The sequence below is a fragment of the Struthio camelus genome, chromosome 2 (genome assembly GCF_040807025.1).
Source record: "Struthio camelus isolate bStrCam1 chromosome 2, bStrCam1.hap1, whole genome shotgun sequence".
NCBI lineage: Eukaryota > Metazoa > Chordata > Aves > Struthioniformes > Struthionidae > Struthio > Struthio camelus.
Genome location: NC_090943.1, coordinates 121,406,833 through 121,434,592, shown reverse-complemented (window position 1 = coordinate 121,434,592; position 27,760 = coordinate 121,406,833). Strand labels below are relative to the sequence as shown.

General features: G+C 40.9%; 1 protein-coding gene across 2 annotated transcripts in view; it reads right to left on the bottom strand.

Moving 5' to 3' along the window:
* TTC39C (tetratricopeptide repeat domain 39C) overlaps positions 1–18,842 on the bottom strand; it is a 34,384-nt gene extending 15,542 nt beyond the window's left edge. The window contains exons 1-4 of one of the 2 annotated variants that reach the window (XM_068932371.1): positions 18,473–18,842; positions 8,814–8,862; positions 7,105–7,233; positions 3,474–3,588 (exon numbers count right to left, since the gene is read on the bottom strand). In XM_068932371.1, coding sequence (XP_068788472.1) covers positions 3,474–3,588; positions 7,105–7,233; positions 8,814–8,862; positions 18,473–18,618 — 439 coding nt within the window. In that variant the 5' untranslated portion in view covers positions 18,619–18,842. Of the gene's footprint in view, positions 1–3,473; positions 3,589–7,104; positions 7,234–8,813; positions 8,863–17,997; positions 18,021–18,472 lie in introns of those variants that run through there. The other variant, XM_068932372.1, reaches the window with a different exon arrangement.
* Positions 18,843–27,760: the final 8,918 nt, after the last annotated feature.

Genomic DNA, 27,760 nt, shown 5'->3' with positions numbered 1-27,760 from the left:
CAAGGAAAAAAACACGTCAAGGATATATTTCAAAAGCGTAACACAATTAAGTAGTAAATGCTGTTTCACAAATCCTGGGATGCTCTCTCATTTGCATTAACTGATTGCATGAAGGACAGTAGCTACTTCTGTCATCCAAAACAGACGTTTCATATCGGGCATTATAAGCTTAACTGTTTTTCAACCACAGACTTTTTCTAAAAGCACGCAACACAAAGGTACTTCCCTTCTGTTACGTGGCAATGCAGCTGTCATAAAGGAATAGAGAAACTGAAACAACTTAAAGCTGATTTCCACTCCATTATAGAGTGAGGATGACGTGACTGCCTGGCAAACAGAGAGAAGCAGAAAGAAATTTTACTTTTTAAGCCCAAACAATGTTAAGAGAACACTGATGGGAAAAAATACCTTTAAAAAACCCTTTCCTTTGGGGTAGACAGTAACATTTTCCAAAGTTAATATGAGTAAAAAAAAAAATGATATTGAATACAATGTTTCACAATTAAAAAAAAATGGGCAGAAGAAAAATAAAAGCATGCATAAATTTCAGATTTGTAACATGTTCAGATGCTTAACCTCCTCAATTTCAAATGCAAGCTGGGTACCTAAATGTCCTCAAAAATCTGAGCTTGAGCATTTTCAGTAAGTTGGTTTAAGCAAGATATATGTTTACAGAAGAGATGTACAAAAAGTACATTAAAGATGGCAGGAAAGTTTAAAGAAAAAAAAAAAGGCATGACACCAGAAGATTAAGCTGCCCAATATGCTTATTTATGTAGCAGCAATCTTGGTTACAGCACCTCTTTGGACACAGATAAAAGCGGCAAACGCAAAGTAAGTGCAGAATATAACGGCACACATTAGTTTTAAAAGCAGACAACAGCATTTTGTGCTAGAGCCTTGAGAGTTAGGAACTGCAGTGATAAAGGAGTTTAAAAGATTTAAAAATGAGAAAAAAAAGCATGGAAATAGCAGTAGCACTCTAAAAAGATACCAAATTTGCAAAGATCAGTGTCATAACCAGAGCCAGAATTAGAAAATAAACATGTGGGGTGTGTCAAAGAAAGGGAAAATGCTATCAAAATCGAATCACTCTGTATACGTGCTTGACGTGTCTTTGACGAACCTCCTTCCAATTATGGAAAAGGAATTCCTAAACAAAGTACCATCATTAACTAGTATAATCTTTTTAAAGTTCTTGTTATATAAAGAAGAGATGAAGCTGTTTTGACAGTCCTAAGAAAGCACAGTGAGAAAAACTTCAAAATTTGTATTCTCAGTTGTGACAGAAGGGTTAAACTTGCTGCCAACAGGAGCTGAAACTACTTAAAAAAATAATACTGAACTCAACATACAGCATTTAGCTACCTATTATAATAAAAAATATACCTATTTAATAAAAAATGCAAACCCCCACATGATTCAGCTTCAGTGTAAAGCTAACATTACTTGAATTTTCAGCACTTAGGTCACTTTTTGGCTGCACAAAGTATTTTAAAGTTATGCGGCTCACCACAAGATGAATGCTCATACAACCACGTAGAGCAATACAACAGACAAATAGTAAGGAAAATCCCACATTTTACTTATCCTACAGACTGTTTCTGTTAACAGCTTTGATAAACTATTGCATTCTGATGCATGCATCAAATGGAAAAGACACGTGATACACAAAAAAAGCATGGTCTGAGGGTTTACCTTTATCAGTGTGTTGCCATTAACAGTTCACTAACAAAGTAGAACCCGAATAGATTTGATACACTAAGGTAATCTATTGAATTTAAAAAAAAATGAATTCCTGATTTTGTAAATATACAAATTTCACAATCAAGCCCAATCGCTGAGCTGAGATTTCCTAGCATGAACTTCTGAAACTCGTTGTCAGACCAACGACAACAGTGTTTATAAACATCAAGAAAGGGTAGCACAATATTGCTGTTGCAAGATAACTCTAAATTGCTGTATTATTAGCTTTATGATAAAGCTATTGCTATTACATCCATGAGAGTGCACAAAAAAACCTAAATTATGTTAGCCCACCATGCTATTAAAAGTCATGTCAGTAAGCAGTTTGTGCATATACTTGTCCTACGCGTCTTGCCAAACTGTCCCAGGAAGAAAAAACACAAGACTTTTTCTATCCATCCACTTATCAGCAAAATTTGCCTCTGAAGAATGCAATTTTTTGAAGATACGCTTATTTCAATCATCTGGTTGCTATTTCTGTACAAAAACATGATCACAAAAACAAGATGTTTATACATCAGAAAGGCAATACAGTCAAAAAAATTGACTGAAATAACAGACCCAACAGTTCAGCAAAATGGTGCCACAACGGTAGGAACTAAGTCACAGAGACAGCATTTAACCTCTTGGAATCTGAACTACGTATTTTAAGGATGTTTTTACTCAGTAGAGAGACCCAGATACGCTCCATATTCTGCAGTGCTCTGCTAATCACTTTAGTTCTCTGAGCAGCAGACAAGAAAGGAAGGGCACAGACACCATGCTCAGTAACTGGTTTGGATGCTGTAGTGCAGATGCAGAACAGATACTCAAATGAGGAAAAAAAGCTTAGAGAGAAGAGAAAAACAAAAGAAAACACAAACAAATGAACAAAACCTCAGAACTGAGAAAAAGAAAATCCTACCTTCTTACACACTGACACAGCAGAAAAAATACCCCCAGAATTTCTGTTAACTAGAACCAAGTATATTATTGCTGTCCTGGCAAAGAAGAAACCAAGTCTGCATATCACACAAAGTATTATGTCCTTGACTGAAGATCTCAGCGTTATTTTAATGATAATCTGGATATGATTCCTCTGGTTCCTTCCAGCTGATCAGCTGAGTTTTCACTGACAATCTGCTCTGACTGCCATCGCTTGGTCTTTGTTAATACTAGCGAGTACTTGGGAACATTTTTCTGTAGCACGTGACCTTGACTACTTTTTGTACGAACTCATGGGTGAAGGAATGTTTCTAGATTATGCAACAAAACCAGTAATGTGAAAGAAACTTGGAAACAGCTTTGCAGCTGAGACAAGGAGGTTTGTTTTCCACAAATCACGATTAACCTCTTCGGCACGCAAGAGCACACTTAGGTGACCAGAGAATAAGAACTGATTTGGCTTATCCATCTTCAACTTACTTCACTTAAAATTACTTTTGTTAGCAGTTTGTCATCTCCCCAACTTGCCATTAACAGTCTGCATAGGGGACACCAGGCTTCAGCTGCTGATAACTTCTTTATCTTGCAGGCCACGTGAAGTACGCAGATGCTACCCATCTTTGTACCAACTCCTACAATGCCTCTACGGGAACATGCAAAAGATTCCAATCTATCTAAGAAGAACCAGCTAAAAGACTGTGGTCTTTCTTACAAAGCAACCATCTTTTCCGATGTTAACAATCATTGTGCCACTTTACTATACACATATAACGCAAAAACCAAACATTAAAGCCACAGCACACCTGATAATTCCTGTTTTACAAATGACAGCACAGCCAAGTAGACTTGACAGTCAGCTACAATTATTTGTCTTTGTAGTCGATCAATCATGGATACAGTGGATTTTCGTCCATCAACCTGTTTGAAATATGCAAATATTTCAGACGGGGAAAAAAGTTATTTTAATATCAAACTGAAACCCTATCTTTGTGCAACACTGAATACATCTGAATTAGTAATTTTTCCATGTTGGTTGTTGGCACTCTTGATTTCCACGTAATACTGCTGTTACTTAAAGTGGTTGAACAGTTTGTATGAAAACATAAAAATGATATAAAAACCTATGGATTTTTTTAACTTGATCAGTCTGAGCAGGAAACGTGGCAAGATCTGCCTCATTTAGTAAAACTTTTTCCTCTAATTGCTTTCTAAAATGCTTAAACCACATTACTTAAGGACTGCAAAAATAATGCAGAACACTGGTTTAAAAGTGCTAAGTTAACAAATATAAAATTAACTGCTGGGGAAGTACTGCTATAAAAATTAACTCAGCATTTTTAAGTGCTAAGCTATGCTGAATGTTCTTTGCTAGCACCTCAACAAAGCTCCTACTTAACAAGTTTTTTTGTTTAGTTTTTTTAAGATTTTACAAACACTCAGAACACATTTAAACACCATGCAATTATTAATACATGCATCAAATATGTAACTAACACGTTGGATAGGAAGAACACAAAAAGGGCTATATAGCGAGTGGCAGGAAAAAAGCATGCAATTAAATGTGTCAGGTTCAACGCTTTCTATCAAGTAAACCAAATATTGAGAAGAAACAGTTTTTCCTTTTTCTGGTGTACATACAGTATCACACCGGGCAAGCCACTCAACATTTTCATGCGACTACTGTCTTTCCTGTTTCTCAGTCTGCATCTTTTATTCTTCATTGCTTGTTTAGAATTAACATTCTAAAATAGGAAGCAAAATTCTTCTGGAATTTCTTCTGGACACCTGTGTGCCCTTCAGGAAAGACGGGCCAGGAAGGTAAGGCGGTGGAGCTGCTCTTTATGTGAGGGAGCAACTAGAATGTATGGAGCTCTGCCTCGGGGTGGATGAAGAACAAGTTGAGAGCTTATGGGTAAGGATTAAAGGGCAGGCTAACGTGGGTGACACGGTTGTGGGGGTTTACTACAGGCCACCTGAAGGAAGAGGGGTACAGCAGAGCTGGTTAATATTCAAGCATCACTTCCTCCAGGCTCAAGATCGGTGCATCCCTCTGAGGAAGAAGTCCAGCAAAGCGGGCAGGAGACCTGCATGGATGAGGAAGGAACTCCTGGCCAAACTCCAACAGAAGACGACAGTCTACAGAATGTGGACAAGAGGACAGGCCACTTGGGAGGAATACAGGGACGTTGTCAGAGCGTGCAGGGATGCGATGAGGAACACTAAGGCCCATTAGGAATTAAATCTGGCAAGGGATGTCAAGGACAACACGAAGGGTTTCCTCAAATGCATCAAGAGCAAAAGGAAGACTAGGGAAAAACGTGGGCCCGCTGCTGAATGGGGTGGGTGCCCTGGTGACAAAGGAGACAGAGAAGGCAGAGCTGCTGAATGCCTTCTTTGCTTCAGTCTTCACTGCTAAGGCCAGCCCTCAGGAATTCCAGACCCTGGGGACAAGAGAGGAAGGCTGGAGAAAGGAAGACTCTCCCTTGGTCGAGGAGGATCGGGTTAGAGATCGTTTGTCCAAACCTGACGTCCACAAATCCAATGGGCCCCGATGGGATGCACCCACGAGCGCTGAGGGAGCTGGCGGATGTCATTGCTAGGCCACTCTCCGTCCTCTTGGAAAGGTCCTGGAGAACAGGAGAGGTGCCTGAGGACTGGAAGAAAGCCAGTGTCACCCTAGTCTTCCAAAAGGGCGAGAAGGAGGAGCCAGGAAACTACAGGCCTGTCAGCCTCACCTCCATCCCTGGAAAGGGGATGGAACAGCTCATGCTGGAGGTCATCCTTAAGCATGCGGAGGACAAGAAGGTGATCAGGAGTAGTCAGCATGGATTCACCAAAGGGAAATCATGCTTGATCAATCTGACAGCCTTCTAGGATGGAATGACTGACTGGGTAGACGAGGGCAGAGCGGTGGATGTTGTCTACCTGGACTTCAGCAAGGCTTTTGACCCTGTCTCCCATCACATCTGAGGGGTAAACTCAGGAAGTGTGGGTTGGATGAGTGGACAGTGAGGTGGATTGAGAACTGGCTGGATGGCAGAATTCAGAGGGTTGTGGTCAGTGGCACAGAGTCTAGTTGGAGGCCTGTAGCCAGCAGTGTCCACCAGGGGTCAGGACTGGGTCCAGTCTTGTTCAATGTATTCCTCGATGACCTGGAGGAAGGGACAGAGTGCACTCTCAGCAACTGATACTGATGATACTAAACTGAGGGGAAGGGCTGTGCTGCCATTCAGAGGGACCTGGACAGGCTGGAGAGTTGGGCAGAGAGGAACCTCATGAAGTTCAAGAAAGGCAAGCGCAGGGTCCTGCACCTAGGGAAGGATAACCCCATGCACCAGTACAGGCTGGGGGTTGACCTGCTGGAAAGCAGCTCAGCAGAGAAGGACCTGGGAGTGCTGGTGGACACCAAGTTAAGCATGAGCCAGCAACGTGCCCTTGTGGCCAAGAAGGCCAGTGGGATCCTGGGGTGCATTAGGCAGAGTGTTGCCAGCAGGTGGAGGGAGGTGATTCTCCTCCTCTGCTCAGCCCTGGGGAGGCCTCCCCTGGAGTCCTGTGTCCAGTTCTGGGCTCCCCAGCACGAGAGAGAGATGGAGCTAGTGGAACAAGTCCAGCGGAGGGCTACAAAGACGATGAGGGGACTGGAGCATCTCTCCTCTGAAGAAAGGCTGAGGGAGCTGGGCCTGTTGAGCCCGGAGAAGAGAAGACTGAGGGGGAGAATCTGATCAATGTGTATAAGTGTCTGAAGGGAGGGTATCAAGAAGATGGACCCAGACTCTTCTCTGTGGTGCCCAGCGATAGGATGAGAGGCAACAAGCATAAACTGAACCACAGGAAGTTCTGCCTGAACCTGAGGAAAAACTTCTTTCCTGTGAGGGTGACAGAGCACTGGCACAGGTTGCCCAGAGAGGCTGTGGAGTCTCCACCCTTGGAGATATTCAAAACCCGCCTGGATGTGATGCTGGGCAATGTGCTCTAGAGGACCCTGCTGGAGCAGGGAGGTTGGACTAGATGATCTCCAGGGGTCCCTTCCAACCTCAAACATTCTGTGATTCCCAGGGAATTTGCCTGGCACACAGCACAATGCAGCCTCAGTCTTATGACTGCTGAACATTACTACAGCACATATAATTAAAATGACCCTAATTAGGCAGATTAAAAACTTCCTGAAATAATTCTAGTAGATCACTAATTTGTGGTGTTAAGAAAGCTATTAGCAGTATCAAACAACCTACTGCTTTAGAAGAGGAATCGCCTGAATCCATCTTAAGAAATTTAAGCAAAATATTCAACTGGAGTTAGTTTCTAAATTTAGTATTAATCTCAACTATTCTCCACACATCAAAATCATCTAGTCAAAATGGCAAGAGGACAGAAAGAACATTTCCCGACTTTTTTCCAATATACTACTCCATATTTTACAAATAATGTTCTTACATTCTTTTTAATTTTATTCTTGATTGTTTCAATAACTCCAGCTTCTTCACTCTCACAAAGTTTTTCTGTAGCCTTTAAGTCATCACATGCCAGCTGCATTTTCTCTTCTTCAAACGTCATCATGGCATTCTTCCAAAAATAGAATACAGATTTGAATGATAAAAATCACAAACGTAAACCTGCTATTTCATCAAAAGCTGCAAGAAAGTGGTTTTCATAAAAGTTTGGCAATACAACTGCTAAAACTGCTATTTTTTTTTTAAAAACACAACTTAATACATACACACACTGGAGTACCTATACTTTTCCACAGAAAAATAGAACCAGACATTAAAGAATGCCTTTCCAAATTTTCAGTTAATATGTTCTAATTTCAGTCAAAGTCCTGTTCCCTCTCTTACCAAAACTTAATATGCAGTCAACCTGAATACTCTGTTGTATTACATGAAGCAAAAAATATGCAAATTCCCTTTCATGAATTTAAAGGCATGATTTGCACCTGTGCAGATACTGCTTTTATTCAATTCATTCGCATAAATAATTTGCCTGCAAAGTCAGGAACAATTAACAACCGTTGCACTGCAAGAAACAGTGTGCAGAATTCCTACACGCGTTTGAAGAAAGAAAACGTGCCAGACTCCAACTCCTGTTGAACCCACTTAGAAAGAATTTTAGAATAAGAAACTTTTTCCTGCTGCTTTATTTAATGAAAGGTCTGAACGACACAGGCACATGAAATGCTGCAGCTATCTTTAGAACAGTAGCTAAGTAGCTAAGCAGAAGCTGTTCAAGATCCACTAATGCTGCACTGCGATGTTACAGCACATCAATTGGTTCAGCACATCAATTCAGATAAGCAAGCCTGAGTCTCTCTCTTTCCTTCCTCCTCTCCATTCCATTGGCTTAAAGCAAGTGTATGTTGCAGGAGGCTTCCCAACCAATATATAGCTTTCTACATTGCATAGCCTACAGACACTAGAAAGATTTCAAATTAATTTAATTTACAACTTATGAATTTCTGGCATATTATAATAAATTCTGACTTTAAGAAGGGTATTACCATAGGGAATTTCTGGTGCAACATAAGATTAAGCAGCCAAGTCAGAATAAGAACAGCCTATAAAAACAAGGTCCAAATGTTTTCCTAAACATCAACTCTTTTTTTTTTTTTTTGGGAGGGGGGGGTGGAAGGGGGGGAGGTTAATGCAAGACATCTTCATTTTTCCTATGAAAGCACTTAACAGAACTAACATGTTTTCACTATGACTCTTTAATCAGTCAATATTCTCAGTTTCCATATATCCAAAAAGTCAGCAGCATGAATGGACTTAGAATTAACAACCTTCACCTCGTTTTATTGCTGAAGTCGTCAATATCAACAGCTATTAAGAAAATGGTATTTATAAGTGTTATTTTAATGCCATATCTACTGCTCGTTTAAGAAAGAGTTCTTTATGGTTCTTTTTAACTGATCACAGATAATTCATACATTTAAAAAGCTGAAATACAGAACTCTTGCTTTATATTTAAATCATATAAGCAAACAAGTTTTATATAATGATGATTTATTTTCCAGCTATATTTAATCTAAAACTGAAAAAATAAGTCTAATAAAAACAAACAAATTAAGAGTATCCATCACTGTGAATACATTCATGCACAAAGATTAACTACAAGAGAAAAGATACACACACTCTGTATCTACTCACCAAAAAACTGACAAAACTGGCTCCAAAACTCATTAGTGGGCTATGGTTTCTGTGAAGAGAACAAAATGCAGTTAACTACATTGGTGCACAACGCCAATATTACATTACTTGATTTTAAGTCATCATTACACACCTTTAGGTAAACCCTAGATTTTTTTTAATATCAAGTTACAAACAGCTACTGTACCGTTCCGCAAAATACAGTGGAAATAGGAAGCCAGAAGCCGCATCATTTTTACTAAGCCTTGAACATACCTTTACGAAAAATTATTTTTTCAAGTGTTAAGCAGTAGATATTTTTAAGAGAAAGTAAACTTAGTACAGACCAGAGACAATTTAAAAGCTGCGGAAATTTCAAAATCCACTAGTTCTACTCTTATCAACTGTCACCACAATTCTGACCTACCAGACAAATGTTAACTGGTTCCATTAAGAGATTCCCTTCCCTCTTCCCATGAATTGAAGTTAAACTACCTAAAACCATAGACTTAGAAAATGCATATGCCACAAAATAAATTGCTGGAAATATAAAGTTCTATTCTTATAGGAATTATGGTTCTTTAGCTGCTTGGTTTCAAGCCTGGGGTACAAATCTTACTATACAATATTGAACAGTTTAAATATGTTCCACTTTTTCTGTTTGCAGAGATTTTCAGAAGGGTAAAAACAACTACTGGACCAAAAACGTAAGGCAGTCAAAATCGTGGTAATGCATGGGACAAGCTTCAAGCTTCAGGACTATTGCAGTCACACAAACCATAAGGCTGTAGCCAAGTCAGATACAACACACTTAAAAAACTGTTTTCAGGATCTGTGCCACTGGATCTACTGTTCAGCTTTACGAAATCACTGACTGTCAGTTTATATGCCCATGTATAAATACCATTACTGGAGCAAGGCTAGAGTTCAGCACTCCAGAAAAAAATAATATATGAACACTAACTTCTTTTCCAGGTTTTAGGAAAAGGTTACATTTACACTTTAAGTACACCTATTGCTACAGTTGTTAGGTTAACACCCACTAGATTGCCTTTCTAGTTCTTCCCCTATCAAAGGCAAAGCAAAACAAACAAAAAACACCCTTGAGAGCCACATCACTACAATGAAATTATTACTAGCTATAATACATCAGGTGGAACGTTACAGATTGAGTGACTGAAAATTAAAAAGGATTTCCTATAAAAAGCATTGTCAGTAAGCACATATGGACTGCTTTATCACCCTGAAGCAAGAAAATATCATATTTAATATTATCTGGGAAATGCTTCTGTTGAGACCACGGAGTCTGGTAATCAAAACATGAAACCTCTACTCCCTCAGTGTTTTTGGAAGTGTCATCAATAAATGAATTAAGGTATGCTTCTATCATATTCCTATGCAGTTACTAGGTAACAACTTTAGGTTTATGGAAAAATCATTTATTAATTTAATTTTAGCATTTACAATTCATTTCAAATAACAATTGCATTGGCTGCTCAAGCTTCATGGATAGTACGTCAAATGACAAATTCTTTAATAGTTCAATGTTACCTTCTTCTCAAGAGCTGTAAAACAGTTTGTAATGGCATAGCAGAGACAGTAAACATCAAGACATAACTAACACTGAAAGTTTCTGAAGAAAGCACACTTCCGTAACAATACTCCTCAGTTCAAATTCATTATCCATGTTTGCTGAAGCAACCTTCAGCATCAGACATGATCATTTTTTGCCAGATACCAAAAAAAAAAAAAAAAGGGCAGGACTTGAGATAATACTAACAGTGAAACAATGGCCACATTGATGTCGACAGGATTTATGCTACTGAGCACAAATGAACCTTGGGACACTGCAGTACCCAAGTCATCACCACTTCAAAACAACAGCCTCCAATAAGGAAAAAAAAATGTTTTTAATTAGCCCAAAGATAAAGAAAAGTCAGGGCCAAAAAAGTCCCACATTGAGACGGGTGAGCTACATTCTCTCTCACAAATCTACACATAATACAGTAGGATCCACTAAATTATCTTTATATCTTCTTCTCAAACTATCTCAAAATATCTTCTATTCATATGCCGTAGTTCAACTTCTGAGGGTCCCAACTGAGGATAACAGATTACTATATGTTTAAACCCACCCAAATTTGGAATAGCATTTAAGCATGAGGCTTGCCTCATCAGTTTGCTTAACCACGTCCTCAACGCCTTCATGAATGGGGGTGCTAACCAGCAACACAAGCAACTTAAAACCAGTTAGACCTTAAAAATATTAAATTCCCAACTGCCACAATACTTTTGTTCTTATCTGTGTCAGCATCTGGCTGTTTACACAGGACCTGGATGTGCAGGGCAAACATCTTTTCTCTGAAAACTTTTGTGCTTGTGCCAACCTTCTCAACTGGCTAAATATTTTGTGACCATTTCAGTTACCAAAGGACAGCAATGCAATTAGATAAGATAACACAGTGATGCTAGGTGCTTGATGCATTGTAACACTTTAGCAGATACTGATCAAACGATCAGTAGGTTTTTAGATATTTATTACCTTTCTGGTCTAAAATATTTGTACTATGCCAATATTCCAACCTTTGTCTGCTCAAATGCTTTCTGTGAATACTAGCAATTACACTTCAGAGCTTTTCCTTTGCTCTAAAAAGGTATCAAAATCAGTACTACAATACCAGCCATTTTCCTTTCCTCCATCTGTTCTCATACTCGGACAATTATTCTACGGCATCTAATGGACAGCTTACAACATCTGCCATACTGAGCTTTCTACTGGAAAAGAAAGGCAAGGGAGGAGAAGGACATCAATCTCGGACATACGTATTCAGTTGGTAATTTACAGATACTACTCTATAATACATTTTTAACACCAAATTTAAAAATAGAAGCATTAAAACATGTCTGTTATAAAAATTCAGAAATATCTTTGAGTATTGTTTTCTACCTCCATTATCCTCTCCAGATATTTTGGAAAATACGATTTGCACTTTGCCTATCAAATTGGCAGTCACAAAATACTTTAATCAAAAAAATGTTCTATTAATATTACTTCTACAAGATATCACAACAAAAATTGGTACAATTTATTTAGAAAATGAAAGTATGTATAACTAAACCTAACTTAATACACTGAAGTTATGTATAACTTCACACACTTAAGTGCTCTGAGGTAGAACTTGTGTGCCTTAGAGCTTTTCCAGTTTCTCCTGTGCCTTACAGCTTTTCCAGCTGTATAAACTGGTGTTATATGAGACATTGCTTGTCCCAGCAAACCCTGACTAATTCACCTCATTTTACAGCTTCTCTTCAAGATAATTTACTTTCAGAAGAAAAGTGTTTGCCAAGCCCCATTTTCATGCATGATGATAACATCCAGGAGTTTTAAGCTTTGGTTTAATAAAGCTGGGATAATACATTCTTATTTTATCGTTAAAAACCAGAACTGAAGCACATCAGGAAAAAAAAAAATTACTTCTCCTTTTTCCTTTCTACCTCTATTTCCATGATAACATTTCGCTTCAAAAAATACATAAGCTTCAAAAGCTACTATACCCTAGCTCAGGTTTATTAAAGTAGTATAATTAACCCACCAACATTTCCTCCCCTCTTTTCTAAGCACTGCTACTTTAGCAACAACACTCCATTTGAATTCTAGTCATCATACAGGTTGTGATGCTTAAGTTCAAACAAAACAAGTTGTTTTCCTCCAAGGTGGGAGAGTAAAACATAATGAAAGTTAACAATTTGCTCAAGTTCACAGAAATATAGAAGCAGCTACCGAATATTTTAGAACAAGCAGAAACACACATAGTTAAAGTGTTAAGGGATTTACTACAAACACATAAAAATATGGTCTAGAATATGATTTGTGAGGATACAAACATAAGGCATCTTTATACAACCACACATCTCAGCCGATATTGATGCGTGAAATAGCTAGTGCAATATAAATGTATTAAACGAATCATGGTATTAAGATACATTTTAATTGAGAACTGCAAATATCAGATATAGTTTATGTTATAGTTAGCTCAAATTTGTATAAATTATTAAATGAGTTCTCAACATACACCTCTACTTTTACTAGAAATATCCAACCTATGAGAAATGCAGGAACAGGAAAAAAAAAAAAAAAATTCTGTAGTGCTTTCCTGACCAGTTTTTAACCTGATTTTGTTTTGTCCTTCCCTAAATTACCAGAGGAGTGTTTAGCTTTCAACTTCAGGCTGTTAAGTTTAGATGCACAAGAGTATCAAAACAGCAGGAATTATCAAAACACTGAAAAGCATTTCAAATTGTACCTCTACTTTGAAAAGCAGCTACAGAGCTGAGACACAAGCCAATTACAGTATACGAGTTCATCTGTACTAACTGCCCAACTGCACACTCCTAAAATCCACAGCAATTACAAACTTGATAAAAATCTTTTTCCACTGTAGGCTCAACTAACCTGACTGAAATTAAGCCGCTATAGTTTGTCCTGCCCTAACTGACATCATATAACTTCTTGACACCTCTGAGCTCCTAAAGTATATTAAAACAAAAGCATACCCATTCCATCACAAAAGCCTGAAATAACTTACCAGCAATATTAGATCAAGGAACAGGTGTGCTAGCAAGAGTGAAAAGTCTTTACAATTTATCTTTCACAAGGCTAGTTTCCTATGTTTTAAAATAGTAATATGTGTTTACTATCACACCTCTTCAGCAGTCTCCAAAGAGTGGAAAATCCTCTCTGTTATAAACTCAGATTTTAGTCTTCCTTTCCGACATCTCCCCATGGACTTCCAGCCATCAGATTTTGCTCCACATAGCAAACACAGCTCTCAGCCTCCCTCCACCCCTTTTGCCATTTCTTCTGGTAACACCTATCTGTCTCAAAAGGCCACAAAACTAGGTGTCACATTCAACTTGATCATCTCTACAGATCACTACATCCAATTAAACTGAAGACTTAAAGTGTATGACAATAAGGTTTTCTAACCTATTAATATTAACTAGAAACTGACGCTGATTTTTTCTGCACATCTATTACTATAATGTGCTTCTAACCTTGAGAATTGAAATTTTATCTCACTAACGTACATTTACCATAGCACCAGTAAAAATCATTTCCCCCACACATCACTTATCACTTCTCTCCTTTCTATATATCCACCCAGCAGCTGCTCTTCTCCATCTACTGCTCTGATGAACAGTAGCAAACATGGCTTTTATCAGGGCATTTATGACTTATTCTCAAATCACCAATCAAGATGTCATTATCTTTCTCTGACCTAACTCATGTCAGTTCCCACCGTTCCAACCTTGATTTTAAAGAAGCTACTGAAACATTTACCAAGTCATTTCATTTTTGTTCTTAAGGGTCCTTTGCCGAGCTCTGTACATGAGAGTTTCCAAAAAGGGTTAGACTGCCCATATGTGGGCCACAGTCTATTTGCTCATTCTAATGTCACCTTGTATTTCTGTCATGTTCATCTGCTGCCTCATCTTCTACTTGTATAATAAGTATTTTGAGCCACAGACACCATTTTCACTTAGAAATGGTTCGAACACCTACCACAATGGGATTTCTGTTCCATGACCGAAGTCTGTATGTCTGGTAATAAGTATACGGTGTATTAGGCACTTTTCTCATCTTTCTGGTTGCTCTAGCTTAGCATTTTTCTCCACAGTCTCCTTCCTCGTAACAGATCATAGGGCATGCTTTCATACACTGATTCCATTCTTTAGCCTTTACACATTTTTGTCTTAGAATCATGTCTTCTCTGAAGAAGAAAATAAGAGGATGCAGAGAAGATCTTATTATATACCTCTCACTTCTCCATCTTGTACCACTTCTCTTTTACTCACACACAACCTAAACATTTTAATCAAGTCTTCTCAGAAGAGTCATTCATGCAGAGTCAAATGTTTCCCTGGTAGGAAACAGAAGGCTGTTGGATTCCTTATGACATACCACCCCCAGTCTTACCTGGATGCTTTATACTGTGAATCAACATTCAGCTAAAAAAAAAAAAAAAAAAAAAAAACAACACTTTCGATTATATTTGACACTATCTCCCATCCTCCTGCACAGAAGGACCTTGCAGCTATTTTTGATTTGCAAATGGTGTTGAAAAGTGAAGAATCAACAAAACAGTCTTTTGATAGTTTCGTCTTTTCCTAATTACTTTTTGCAGACACACACATGTCTGCAAGAGTCAAGAGTCCATGAAGCCAGAAAGAACAGAGCATGCCAGTTCCATCGGCTTTTTTGATAGCGTCAGGGTGGCCCACGAAAATGATACCTCACAAGCTAATTTTGGGCCCCATCTTCAATGCCTACATGCTAGCCTACCTTTCATTTCTCTTGCAGTTTTAAAGGTACTCAAAATTTAAACCAACCACAACTAGGACAGCTTTAGCATTGTTCCAACTGAACAGGAGGACTGACATCTGCAAATTTCAAGTTTCAGCTAAAATCTGTAGTGACCTGACAAAGCTAAAAAGCTAAGACAGTGCTGCTGTCTGTTGCAAATTTATGAAATCATTTTCATCAGTTTGCATGCAATTCAGGTTCAGAAGGCTGTCACTACAAGTACACCGAGGATCTAAATGTCTTCAAAAAATAAAGCTTATGTAGATGCTAATGCTATTTGCAGAGGATTTTTCACTCTCTAACAACAATCTTCTATCAAGTGCAGTTTAACATAAAACAAGTCACAAACCACACCTGACAAAATACTAACCAGTTTACAGCAGTAGTCAATACAGTTCCACCTGCTTGCTTGATCTGACACATAGCAGATGCATTCAACTGTTCTCAGAGTTTTAAACAGATACCTGTGAGCTCTAAACCCTATGAGACAAAAACATTATTACCTATACCTCTGCCCAGCATAGAAACAATGGCTCTATAGCCAATTAATTCAAAGTATCACCACTCTTCAAAGGCATGACTATACTGTTGTAATTATACCTAAAAAAAAAAAAAAAAAGTTGCAATTTCTATCCTAGTTTTCTCAAGAGCCTAATTATGACCAGTTTTCAAACTGATTTGGGGTTCATAAGCCAGTTTTTTGGAAGATGTGGAAATACAGAGTAGCAAAAAAAAAAAAGCAGATTCAACCTACTTTGGAATGACAGTTGTCTTTAGGCTCATCAAGGTTGTCCATTTTCTCATAAAGACAACAGAATAGATTTGAACTTCATTTTTCACAAAATTGCTAAGGTAGCACATAAAGGAAAAAAAGGAAGTGAAGTAGTAATGAAATAAGCAATAAAAAATGAAAGTAAAATAACTGTTTCTAAGGAGCAATTTTAACATTTCAAATGAAGTGACTAATAAAACTGAAGTTTTGCTGCACTACTGAGTTTCCAAATGGTCTTTAGAGTCTTAAATGGTTTCCATAAGAACACGGTGCTTTGTTCCTCCCTTCACTGCCAAGGATCATTTGATGACTGTTAAACTTCTGAAGCAGAGCTAAACTACCTGCACAGGCAAGTGGTCTGTAATTAACACTTTCTATAATAGAGGTCACTCAAAATACAGACAAGACACACTCACATCAAGTAAAGCTCAGAAAGATGCGTTTCCTCAGACAGCCTTGAGCTCTAGTGCTGCAAATTACATAAGCATCCATATTAAACTATGGCAAGCTCCAAAAACCTGCTTTTTCAGCCTGACAGACACATGTAGGATGGATTATTTCATAGTTTCAAGCACACACAGACAAAAACATACTCATTTAAGACTGTATGCAAAGAAGCATTTAATAGTGCTTCTTAAGCCCTTTTAGGGAAGGACACATCCCAGACAAGCATCAAACAGAAAACTTTTGGGGGGAGGTGGGGCACAGGGGAAAGAAGGGATTGAACTTCCCGCAGCTCTCTCTGAAGTCCTAATTGAACACAATTAAGCAAACTCTGCTATATCTTCCTTCCTACTTCTACATCAGGTTTGAAACAGTTATCCTACATTTCACCAAAGGCATACTAGTTCTCAGCAAGAGGATCGCGACCACTGATTTACCACAGGGTAGACAGGGTTACTGACTTTCACGGTATTAAAAAACTAAGACAGTGATTATCAGTTTGTGAATCATAAAACCACTCAATCCAATGAAGGAATTCAGAGCTACTACTTGTAGGTAGCATTTAAAGGTCAACATTAAATACTGCAAGCTGAAAACCAAAACCAACAACACACACCTGGAAAAAGGTTAGATATGAGTTTCTGTATTTAAGAAAAAAAAATTTGACCAGCAAAGCTTCTAGATAACCAAGAGAACAATTTGCAGAAGATATCACTATTCATACCCTTAAGGGAGAGAGAAACTGCATTATGAAAATCAGAATCTTAGCAATTTTACTCCCCAGCATTACTATGCAACGTAAGACGCATCATGTATTTAGCCCACCCAGACTACTTCCAGATTCACAGCAGTGAGAGAAAGCAACAGCATAACACGACCAACAAGGGAGGGGGGGAAGAAAGCCACATTAAGTGCTCCTTAACTGTCACTTTAAAAAAAAAAAAAAAAGGTTTTGTCCTGCCTTCCTTGGATACCTAGAACTACTGATGACTCCAACAGACTCAAGAAATAACACTACTGGTTCAGTTTGACACGAACATGAACTGCGTGTTAAGCATGCGAGGTATGCAGATTCAGGACCTTACCTGTCACCTGTGATATTCCTATTACCACTACACAACAGTATTACCTAGCAGAAATGTAGCACTATGCAACATAGCAGCACAAACTAAAGATAGAATGACATGTTTAATTAAACGTGTAAGTATACAGTTATCAATCCATTATTATTAAGAAAATAGAAGTAAGGTTTTCTTAATTTTTAATTCCCATTCCACTCCACTCCCTCCAAACATCCTATCTGCTTCAAGCTTTACTGTTTGTAAACAACAATTTAAGTACATTAAGCACAACATCACTTACGAAGCGCTATTTTAAGTCGGCCGAGATCTTTTCCAATCATACAGACAACAGCAGAGTAGCGCATATTAATTATTTAGGACGTATGCGCAATTACAGCAGCTCAAGCTTGCGTGGAACGCGTGAACTCTTCTCAGACAAAAAGGAAGAACAGGTATAGGCAACCCCTTCTGTAAAGCTGACTTACACAACGGTATTAATGCCCTTTTTTCCTTAATTTACAAGCCTAGACAAAACGCAGGTAGAGATTACGGGGATTATCTTACAGTCTGAAGGCACGGCATTCAAGGACCTTCTGCCAGTATCTGTTTTGTCAGCTGAAACCCGCACCAGCTCATACCTAAGCCCCGGAGCACGACCCCCAGGAAACGCTGCCAGGGGCACGTGCATGTTTACTCAGGAGCGTCTGCGAAATCCCCCCACGCTACGGAGGGGCAGGCCAAGCCCTCCGCCGCCCTCCCCCGGCCCCTCTAACGGCACGGAAGCCGGCACGGAAGCCTAGCAAAGCACACAGCCAGCCGCCGCCGCCGCCACCCTCCCCCCCCCCGCCCCCAGTCTCCTCAACCGCCAGAAGGAGCCGGGCGGAGGGCGGCTGCCCCGCCGGGGGCTGCGCAGCGCCCGGCGGCCGCGGGGCCGCAGGAGGCCGCGGCCGGAGGAGGCCGCGCCGGTGGCCGCAGCAGGGCACAGGTGCGCCGGGGCCGCGGCCGGCGAGGGCGGCCGAGCGGCAGCGGTAGCGGCTACCTGTATTTCTTGAAGAGCTGGTCGGACTCGCGGAAGCCGTTGTTCAGCAGCATGTTGATGCCGGCCAGCGCCAGCTCCGCGTCCTCCATAGGTAGCGGCGCCTCCCCGTCTTCCCGCCGCGGCGGCGGTTGCTCCGAGCCGGCCATAGCGATGAAGAGACAGCGGGACCCAGCCCGGGCTTGCCTCTGCCCTCTCTACCCGCCGCCGCTCCCCGGGGTGCGCGGAGGGAGGCGGAGGCGCGACAGCGGTGCCCGCGGCCGTGCCCGCCTCACCTCGCCTCGCCGCCCGCGCGGCGCCGCGGCAGCCGCCTCGCACCCGCGAGCCCTCCAAAAGCGGCGGCGCCCGCCTCGCTGCCCAGCGCGCACGCGCCGCGGCCGCCGCGCATGCGCGGGCGCGGGGGGGGGGGTGAGAAAGGCGCGCCGAGCCGCGGGGCGCAACGGTCGCGGGCGGCTCTGAGAGGGCGGTTGGGAGGCGGTGAGGGAGCGTTGCTGGGGGGGGAAGGTAGGCGGGCTGTCCCCTGCGGTGAGTCCGGTAACGGTCCGCTGAGGAGGAGGACGGCGGTTTTCCTCCACGGAGAAAGCTCGCCCGCCCTGCTCGTCCTGCCGCCGCCCGCTGGCCCCGGGGGCGCGGCGGTGCTCAGGGTGGTAGTTGGTGGGAGGGCGCCCACCCCGGCGCTTCGTTTTTTTTCCCCCCCCTCAATCTGGGCGGTTTCCTGCCTGGCCGGCCGCCTCCCGCCGCTGCAGCTCTTGGGCGTCGGGAGTCGTTTTTTGCCAGACGCGCTGGGTTTTTCCTCGGGTGGGACGTGGTAGCGGGGGCTGCAGCAGCCGCGGCCTTCAGTGCGAAGTCTCAGGCAGGCACCTCTCGCTGCAACGCAGCTTTCCCCTTTCAGCGCTTTCTTGATTTTGTTTTGAAAGTGGTTTCAGCCGGTGGCCGCCGCGTTCGCTAGCGCAGAGGCTGAAGGGCTTTGTTTGTTGCTAGAGCGAGTGACTTGGTGACCTCCCCTGTGCTGGCCTGACGGTAAGGTTTCATAGGAATTTACTCCTTACCCCTCAGCACCTCTGCTGTGAGCGGTAACGTGAACTTACCCGTGAAGCTGACTGTGAAATCTGAGGCAGCCCCTTCAGATGAAGCCCAGTCATGCAGACAGCTTCAAAAAAAAAAAAAAAAAGATAGATAGGAAATACACCTTCATAAATGCACCAATTCCAACTCAAAACAGCCAAGTATCTGGGCACTGAAAATACATTCTCAGCATTTTCCCCTTTCATTTCTGTGCTTTGATTTGGGTAAAGACAAGGGCTACTGCTTGCAATCTGGTCTTGGTTCCTGCCAGCTAGGATGCTGCTACAGCTGCTCTGGTGAAAATTAAGAAGTAGGCTTTTTTTTTTTTTCCCTTCTCCCATCATACTAAAGAACAGGACCATGCTTTATTGTAGCAGCAACCCCAATTCCCTGTCAATAAAAATGTCTGTCATCCTGGGAGTCCAGCTGCAATATTACTGTATGTGTCCTAGGGGAGTAGGCACCGCAACCTAAGGAAATACTCTATACCTAGTCCTTCTAGAGAGGCTTCTTGAAAGGCCAGGATTGACTAAAGCTGGGAGCCCTCTGAGATCTGCCTGTTGTGAATCAGGCCCTTTAGCTGACTCCCTGCCCCTGTGCCTTGTTGCCTTACAGAGTGGGGCTAGATGCTCAGCCAGGTGTTTAGTGTCTGCCTTCAGTTACAGTGACGTCTCCAAAATGGCATGATTGTCTACAAACTCTAGAAACCTTCAAAAGCTTGCAGGAAGAGCAAAGTCAGTACAGCGTGAATGAGCAAGTGTATGTTCTCCCATGCATTCACAGGTAATTTGTGAAATTCAAACAGCCTCACTGAAAGGCAGTTGCAGGTTGCAGGATCACTGCCTTTACTCTCTGCTTCGGTTGAGGGCGAGATACTGCATGTAGATAAAAAATCAGGAAATTGTCTCTAATGGGAGATTCAGTGAGCAGAGGTTTGTGGTGGAGTGGTTTATTTGTTGCTTTCTCTTTGTCGCATGGAATCAGTTTGATCAAGAAGCAATGAACTTTTGTACGGATGCTCTAAGAACAAGGGATAGAAAAGAGTAACTCCTGCCTCCTAGTACCATTTGTAAGGAGCAGCAAAGAGCCAAGTCATTTTTGAAGCACCTATTCTGTTTTTCCAAAGCTGGACTCCTATTTCTTAGTCTCTGCATCTGAATAATCAGTGTCGTGGGGCTCTGTCCCCTCTCTAGTTTTTGGCCCTGTGCATTAGGAGCTGGAAGTCTGTGAGATTTTCTTTCTAGGCCCCAGTTGCTCCAGGCCTTTTTCAGGGCTTGCACTGAGAATCTGTTTTCTAAAACAAACGGTTTAATAATTAGTTAGTAGCTGGCTATTAATTTTGAAACTCAAGAAATGAATAGCAAAATCAACCCTCCAGAAACATGACTGTAAGTCTATAGAAAGACTTGGCAGAATAAAACCGCATTTCAACAGCTCAAGGAGAAAAGTAACACGTTTAAACACCAATCCTGAAGCCATATGACATCTGCAGTGTGATTTTTAACAGCTTAGCCGCAGCAGTTTTATAGTGCCTATAATGTTATGAACTGCATTTCAACCTTTTTCTGTAGAACTGGATTTGAAATCAGCAGTGCTCTGAGTTTCGCTGTCTGCCATATAATGCCAGATGAGGTTTTGTGATGGGTTAACGTTAGTCTGATTCACACGGAGGATGTGGTACTGCTGATTCAGTTTACTAAAAACGTCCAGGGTAATGAGGAAACCCAAGTTAACGGAGCAACAGGGATGGCTTGTACTGGCTAATCTAAGCAAGCGTGTACTTTCTAGTCCACCATCCCTCTAAATAATCTTTTTTTTTTTTTTTTTTAATTCCACAGTCTTCAGCTTGATAGGCACTCACTAGAATCACAGGCAATAATTTCAGCAGAGGGGCCAGTCAGTGACCGTATTCAATTTTTCACTTACACCCCGCAGCTCCCTGCAGTGCAGTAGTGAAGAACCTGTGCCACTGCAGCCTATGTCCCTTTGTTACGGACAAAGATTGAGGTGACCCGTTTGTAATTTCTCACGGGCAATAAAGTTATTGATGGTGAGCAAGAATCATACTTTCAGTAAATTAACTGGCCTAAAATTTACAATACTTTTACTCTGGTTTCCCAGAAACTATTTTAAAAAAAGGAAAGGAAAAGGCAAAGTGGTTAAAGTATTCATCTCCTGTAAGAGATACAGAATGCTGGGGTTTTTTACAGCTCCTTTGTAGGGGACTGCTGTTACAGTTCAAGATAGCCATTGAATACTCAGTTGCTCTTTCCTTTGACGAGCTTTCCAAGTTTTTGCCCTGTGTTTGTACTTCTGACAGGAGGAGGTCCTGCAAGTCCTCATGTTCACACCCTGGTTCCTGAATCAAAAATTCTGTTTCATCAGTGTTTTTCCTCTGTAAGACTAATTGGAATTTAGCCCTACTATAAACTGTGATTTACACACAGTGTCAAAAAATGTAGTCACAGGGAATAAATTATTAATTAAAAGCATTGCTGATTTACTGGAAATATCAGAGAGGAAAGAGTTAAAAATAATAAAAGACCTATATTCCTATTTTCTTCCTTGAGTGTCATTTCTGTGCAATCTAAATTAGGTCTCACCTGTGCCAGGGCCCTTCTCCATTGTGTCTGGATGAGACAACCCAAGCCCTTGTTTCTGTCTCAGAGTGCCCCTAAATCTGATTTTCCTGGGTTTCCTTTTACTTGTTTTCTTCCAAAAGTCCACCTCAGTCCTGGAAAACCTCAGTAAGCCTAGTACAATTTATGCTATTAACCTGGAGATGAAATTTCAGGAGTGGATTTAGAATATTTGTTCATCAGCAATTGAGTTAGAGTCACTGCTCATTCGAGTAGAGAAGTAAAATCCTTCCGAATTGAATTAACTTTTTTCCTCTGTGTTGCCGAAAGCATGACTGTATAAAGTTTTGAAAATATTAGTTAAAATCATAAAGACATCTCCAACACTTTTTCGACCTCAGATGCAAGGCTGCAGAATCAGCGGCTATAATTTTAAATTCCTCTCAGGGATTTGCCATTCTAGTTAAATGGCAGATGTGGTCCCACTGTTAATTATGAAGGGGTGTAAGCATCCAGGATATAGCTATCTTCTCCAGACCAGCTGTCAGAGAGGTCTTATCTTCGTCAGTAACTGCCAATAACAGCTAGTGAATACATAAATGTGAGTATTTTCCCTTTTTGTATATATTGTATTTTTGTAAGGAAAAAATGACTACAGTCACAAGTACATTTCTAAGGAAACACTGCACTTTGTAAGTAGCTAGGGGCCTTTGTTCTTGGGCTTTGTGTCTCATACTGTACCACTGAGTCTTGCAACAATGAAGGTGTCTGCCTATTGTGTCTTATCGCTTAAATATTTATGAGTGGTGAGCTCTACATCCGTTATCATCCTGCGTTTTCCATGCAACACAGACACTATGCAATACTACAAAGCCAAGCTAATCTTCAGAGTTGGCACTCCGCGTTTTCCTCTTAGAATATATTGTCATTTTAAGGGCTAAACCCCGCCTGAGGACATACACACGAAATGACTACTGACGTGACTGTTCTGCTCTGTCGATAGACAACTCTCAAAACAGGCTTCGTGAACCTCTTCATTCAAAGCATGCCAAGGAGACTGATATCGAGTCTTATGACCCTTCCTTCTGATTAAATAGTGTTAGGGTAATAACAATTAGAAGAATAACCCCTGCTTGCAGAGTTCTTTTCCAGAAATAAGTACCTCTTCCCCTCACAGGCTCCCTCTTTTCCCTGCCTATTTCTTCCCAGAGGCTGGCCCTGTATCCCTAGCCGTTGGATGGGAAGCAGGCGACCCCCCCTGTTCTTTTCCCGTGGGCGCTCCTTCATTCATGGCTGCTCTCTTCTGTCGCCTCCAAATTTCTGGTCTGTTACAACAGCATTTCAGCACGGAGAAGCCCCAGAGATGGCGGGTCAGAGCAGGTAGCGTTCTTGGAAAGTCAAAAAGAGAAGTAAAAGAGGAGACAGAGCAAGTACTTCTAAGCAGTCTGACCGTTCTTAAATAAAGTTGACCTCTTCTGATGGCTCTCATTTCATGTGTTGATTATATTTGGTAACAACGTTTATTTTTATCCGCACATTGCTGCTCTGGATCCACTATTTAATCAGTCATGTAATGGTATAAATCCATGTGCAGTCACACAGAGCTATTTTTACTGAAGCATATGAAGGTGTGTAATTTTTGCTATATAAAGTGTGCTAAATGGCAGAGCATTTTGCTGTTTTTTTTTTTTCTTCAGGATTTGCTATTGGCCAGACATATGCACCCAATTCCAGAGAAAACAAAGGAATACAAAAGTATTAAATACTAACAGCTGCTCTGTTCAGGCAGCCACCACATGCTGGCCTGTTTCATGAAAATTAATTGGGAAAACTTCCACACACACAAATTATCCTGTTTGTATTTTTAAAAGCCAATTTAAAATGTTCTACTTCTGGAGGAATGACTTCATGCAGAATTTAAATCTACATTTGGTTGTAAAAATACCTTCTGAACCAAACTGTATTGCCAGACAGCGTGAAATGCAAAGGACAAAGTGGTTGCTAGAAATCACCTAGTTCTAGTCCAGTCCTAACTAGTGAGTCAGAACGAAGTTCATCTGGGTCATTCCAGACAGATCTTTGGCCAAATGATTTTCTCATATGCAAATTCAATTTCCCTCCTGTTCTTGCTCCAGTGACTAGTGAAAACAGTTGATTGTCGTCTTTGTTGCGGAAGTGTAACAGTAACTACAAATGGGTGAGCTCAGTGGTTTGCTTACGGGAGAGCGATGTAGGCTGTCTTGCCCAAAGTTTTGGACTAGAAATGTGTTTTGTCTCACACGATACCCTTGTTTTAACACTGGATCTTGACTGGCGCCCTATCAGTCTTTCACTTTTTAGAACAAATAGCAACGCAGTTGCTTTGGCTTTTTACAAACAGGCCGTGACTTTTAAACTTCTTATCCTTCCTGCTGACCTGCTTTGGAGTTTCCCTCCAATTTTCCAGCATTTTTCATTTGCGCATATAGCCACTTCACAGACTAGATGCGTTTGTGAAGGATTTGTCTCTCTATACTCCTCTATATACACGTAAATGTATCTAATTATATGTGTAGTCTTCAGTAACAAATATATTGTGCCAAATTAGTGAAGCCTTTGTACTTGTAAGCTTCTCAAGGAAAATGAGGGGTCAGCAAAGCCATAGGTAATCAGGTGAGCATTTCAGCTTTAGTAAAGACCCTATTTATTAGTGCCCCCACCAATCCTTGTAATTTAAAATGATCAAAACTCCATGTAGAATATAGTTTACAGTGTTTGGAATGTAATAAATATCACATAATATTTTGCTAAGGCTTATTTTCCTTCTACTAGCTTAGCAATAAATATTTCCTCGCAGGTGTCAAGCAGCTTGATGCGATTTGCGCTGAGATTATTTAAAGATTACTTGTCAGCAACATTCATGCTTTTCTACTTCCATTTGGGACTTTTGGCATTAAATGTGTTTTATATTTAGCATTTTCACATTTTTCACTAACTTGTTCTTCAGTCCTTCACTAGAAAAAGAGAATGGCCTCTCTGGGGCTACAGAGGTTGCATTTGGGCCATGTCAGACTTCATGTTTGTTTTTCAGTTTTGAAATCTGCACTCCTTGCACCTATTTTTTTTTTTCCTCCCTTAACCTGAGAGCAGGGAAAATGTTGTTAAAAATTCTAGTGACAAAAAGGTCAGCAGACCCCACTAATGACAGTTTTTCTGACAAGACACATGGTGATGCGTATGCGTATTGTCATTTCCTATGTCCAGGTTGATGACCTAGGAGGCACTGGGGAGGGCTGCGTAAGGCTGGGGCCTTATCTTATCTTTGCTTATCTTTCAGCAAAACGAACTTATGTTCGTTTTGCTGAAAGATATTCACAACCGGCACGGCCCATACTTGGAATAGCCAGAAAGGAAGGTGTGAAAGAAAGATGGGCTGGCTGCCGCTTGGGTCCGACAGGCAGCTGAGAGCTGAGCCTGCGAGGGAGAGGGACCCAGGAAGCGGCTGTGGCAAAACCACGAATCTCCCTTTCCTTGCACTGGTAGAAACGAAAACCAGTGGATTCCTGTGCAGATGTCCTTTTTGTTCCTTTGTCACTTTTTGCTGTTGGTGTAGAGTTGGGGGGGGGGGGGGAATTCCCCCTTAAGAGCTAACAAACCACCCCCCCAAGCGATAGTCATCTTTCACATCACTCGCACGTGAGGAAACCTTGCCTCACTCATCCGTACCCTTTGGCAAGACACCTAAATTCTCCATGCAGTGGTTCTTCATTCCTATCGAACGGGGTTATAGCTCACACTGATTGTGCGCCTGTGTGTGCATTAACATCGGGGGCTATACTGCATCAAGGCTTTCAGCAGTCTGCAAGGACCTCAGACTAACACATCTTGGCTTTCTGCAACAGGAATAAAACGCCCAGAGATTTTGTTCTATTGAGCAGCCCTGTCAGCAGAATATTTGCCTACAAAGCTGGTGAGCCTCCCCCCTTGCATATAAACTCGGTTAGCTACTGATTTCTTAGTCCCTGCTTATTTCCGTTCCTTATGTTTTCAGAGTTTGCTCCTGTCTTCTGGAACACAGCGCTCCGTGCTTTACAAAACTCTTCTCTGGGGCTTGCACACATAGACATGGCAATTGCCTTTTAAAAGAGGCAATATGATCTGCAGCATCTATCATGAGACATAAAAAGCCTAAAAGCCATATTGAGAAACAGATGCTACCCCAGATATCAGAGTTTTTGTTTCTAGATGCTAGCTTTTCATCTATGAAACTTGTGCTTTGGTCTGAAAGGTTTTGCTGCACACTCAGGAAAATAGCTAGTTGTACCATATAATTTAGAGGGTGGGAGGAAAGACGTCATCTCTGTTTGTATAAACCTAAAGTGAAGGGATTATCTTCTATTAAGTGTGTATTCAAGCAGTGTCTTTTATATGCACTCAGGTTACAGCATTATCTAGAAGAAACAGCCAGACAGAGCCAATTGTGCTTAGATCATTTTTGTTCTAGCGCCTTCTTTGCCTTAATTTGTTCTATTGTCATAAGTATTTGAGTAAACAATTCATATAACATTCTTTACATTTTGATATAACTATAAAGCAGACATAAAGCCAAAACATCTCAGTCACTTGATGAGATTATTTTTCCTTATCCAACACTTAATTTTTAAAAGCGAATTTAACAAGCTGGAAGCCGATGCTTGACCAACTAGACTTTGAGTTTACAGCTCCAGAATGAAATTAAGCAAAACCAAGAATCTATGTGTCTATCTCCTGGTACTCAATGAAATAATCAGCAGCATACGCAGCTTCCTCTTCTCTAAGATAAAAATATAATTTCTCTCTTTGCTTGCCATCAGGTTCTCCTATTCTTTCCCTTACTTTTGGAAGCCTAGGCCATTTATTCAGAATACTTACTCTCTCCCAATTGGTTTATAACATGTCCACGTGTAGGCGCTTGTCCGTCTAAGTACATGAACTAGGAAACCCTCTGGAGGGTTAAACACTCTTCTAAGCAATGACTATCACACTCGGTCCCAGCTGTGAAACGTGGCAGATAGATAGAGTATTTTGTCCTACAAGTGAAACACTGCATTGCAGAAAGAGGGAAACAGCAAAGTCAAGAATCTAAATGTGTGTGCGTGCATGGGCGAACCTCTGTGCGTACACAATGATAATCACAGCAGTCACTTGCAGATCTTGACATGCAAAGTCGTATTAAAATGCAGCAGAATAACAAATCTAATAACCTTCCTCTTCAAAAATTTCAAAGTGTGTTTGGATTCTGAAAGCATACCTGACCTTAAACAGCGTAGTGCCTTTTAAAACCACATATTGGTGAGTGGTTCTGCACTGACTCGTTATGTATTGTTCTACCAACAGCATTTTGTGAGGCTGCGAGCTGTATGCCATGCAAGCATCTTAAATTGGGTTGTGTAATTTTAGCCATTATGAGTTACGCACAGCAATAACCAGGGTAATACAGCCAGAAAAGTTATGCTTTTATTGCAGGCCATTTTTTTCAGAGTTCCTCTTCTAAATATAGCATGGGAGAAATTACCTTTTATTTTCTCAGTGCACGCTCCATTTTTCATTCCATTAGCATTTTTCTCAAATGCTTTCTTCTACTGCAATTCATCCAGCAAGCATTCTTCTCTTTTTCCTTCCTTTAATA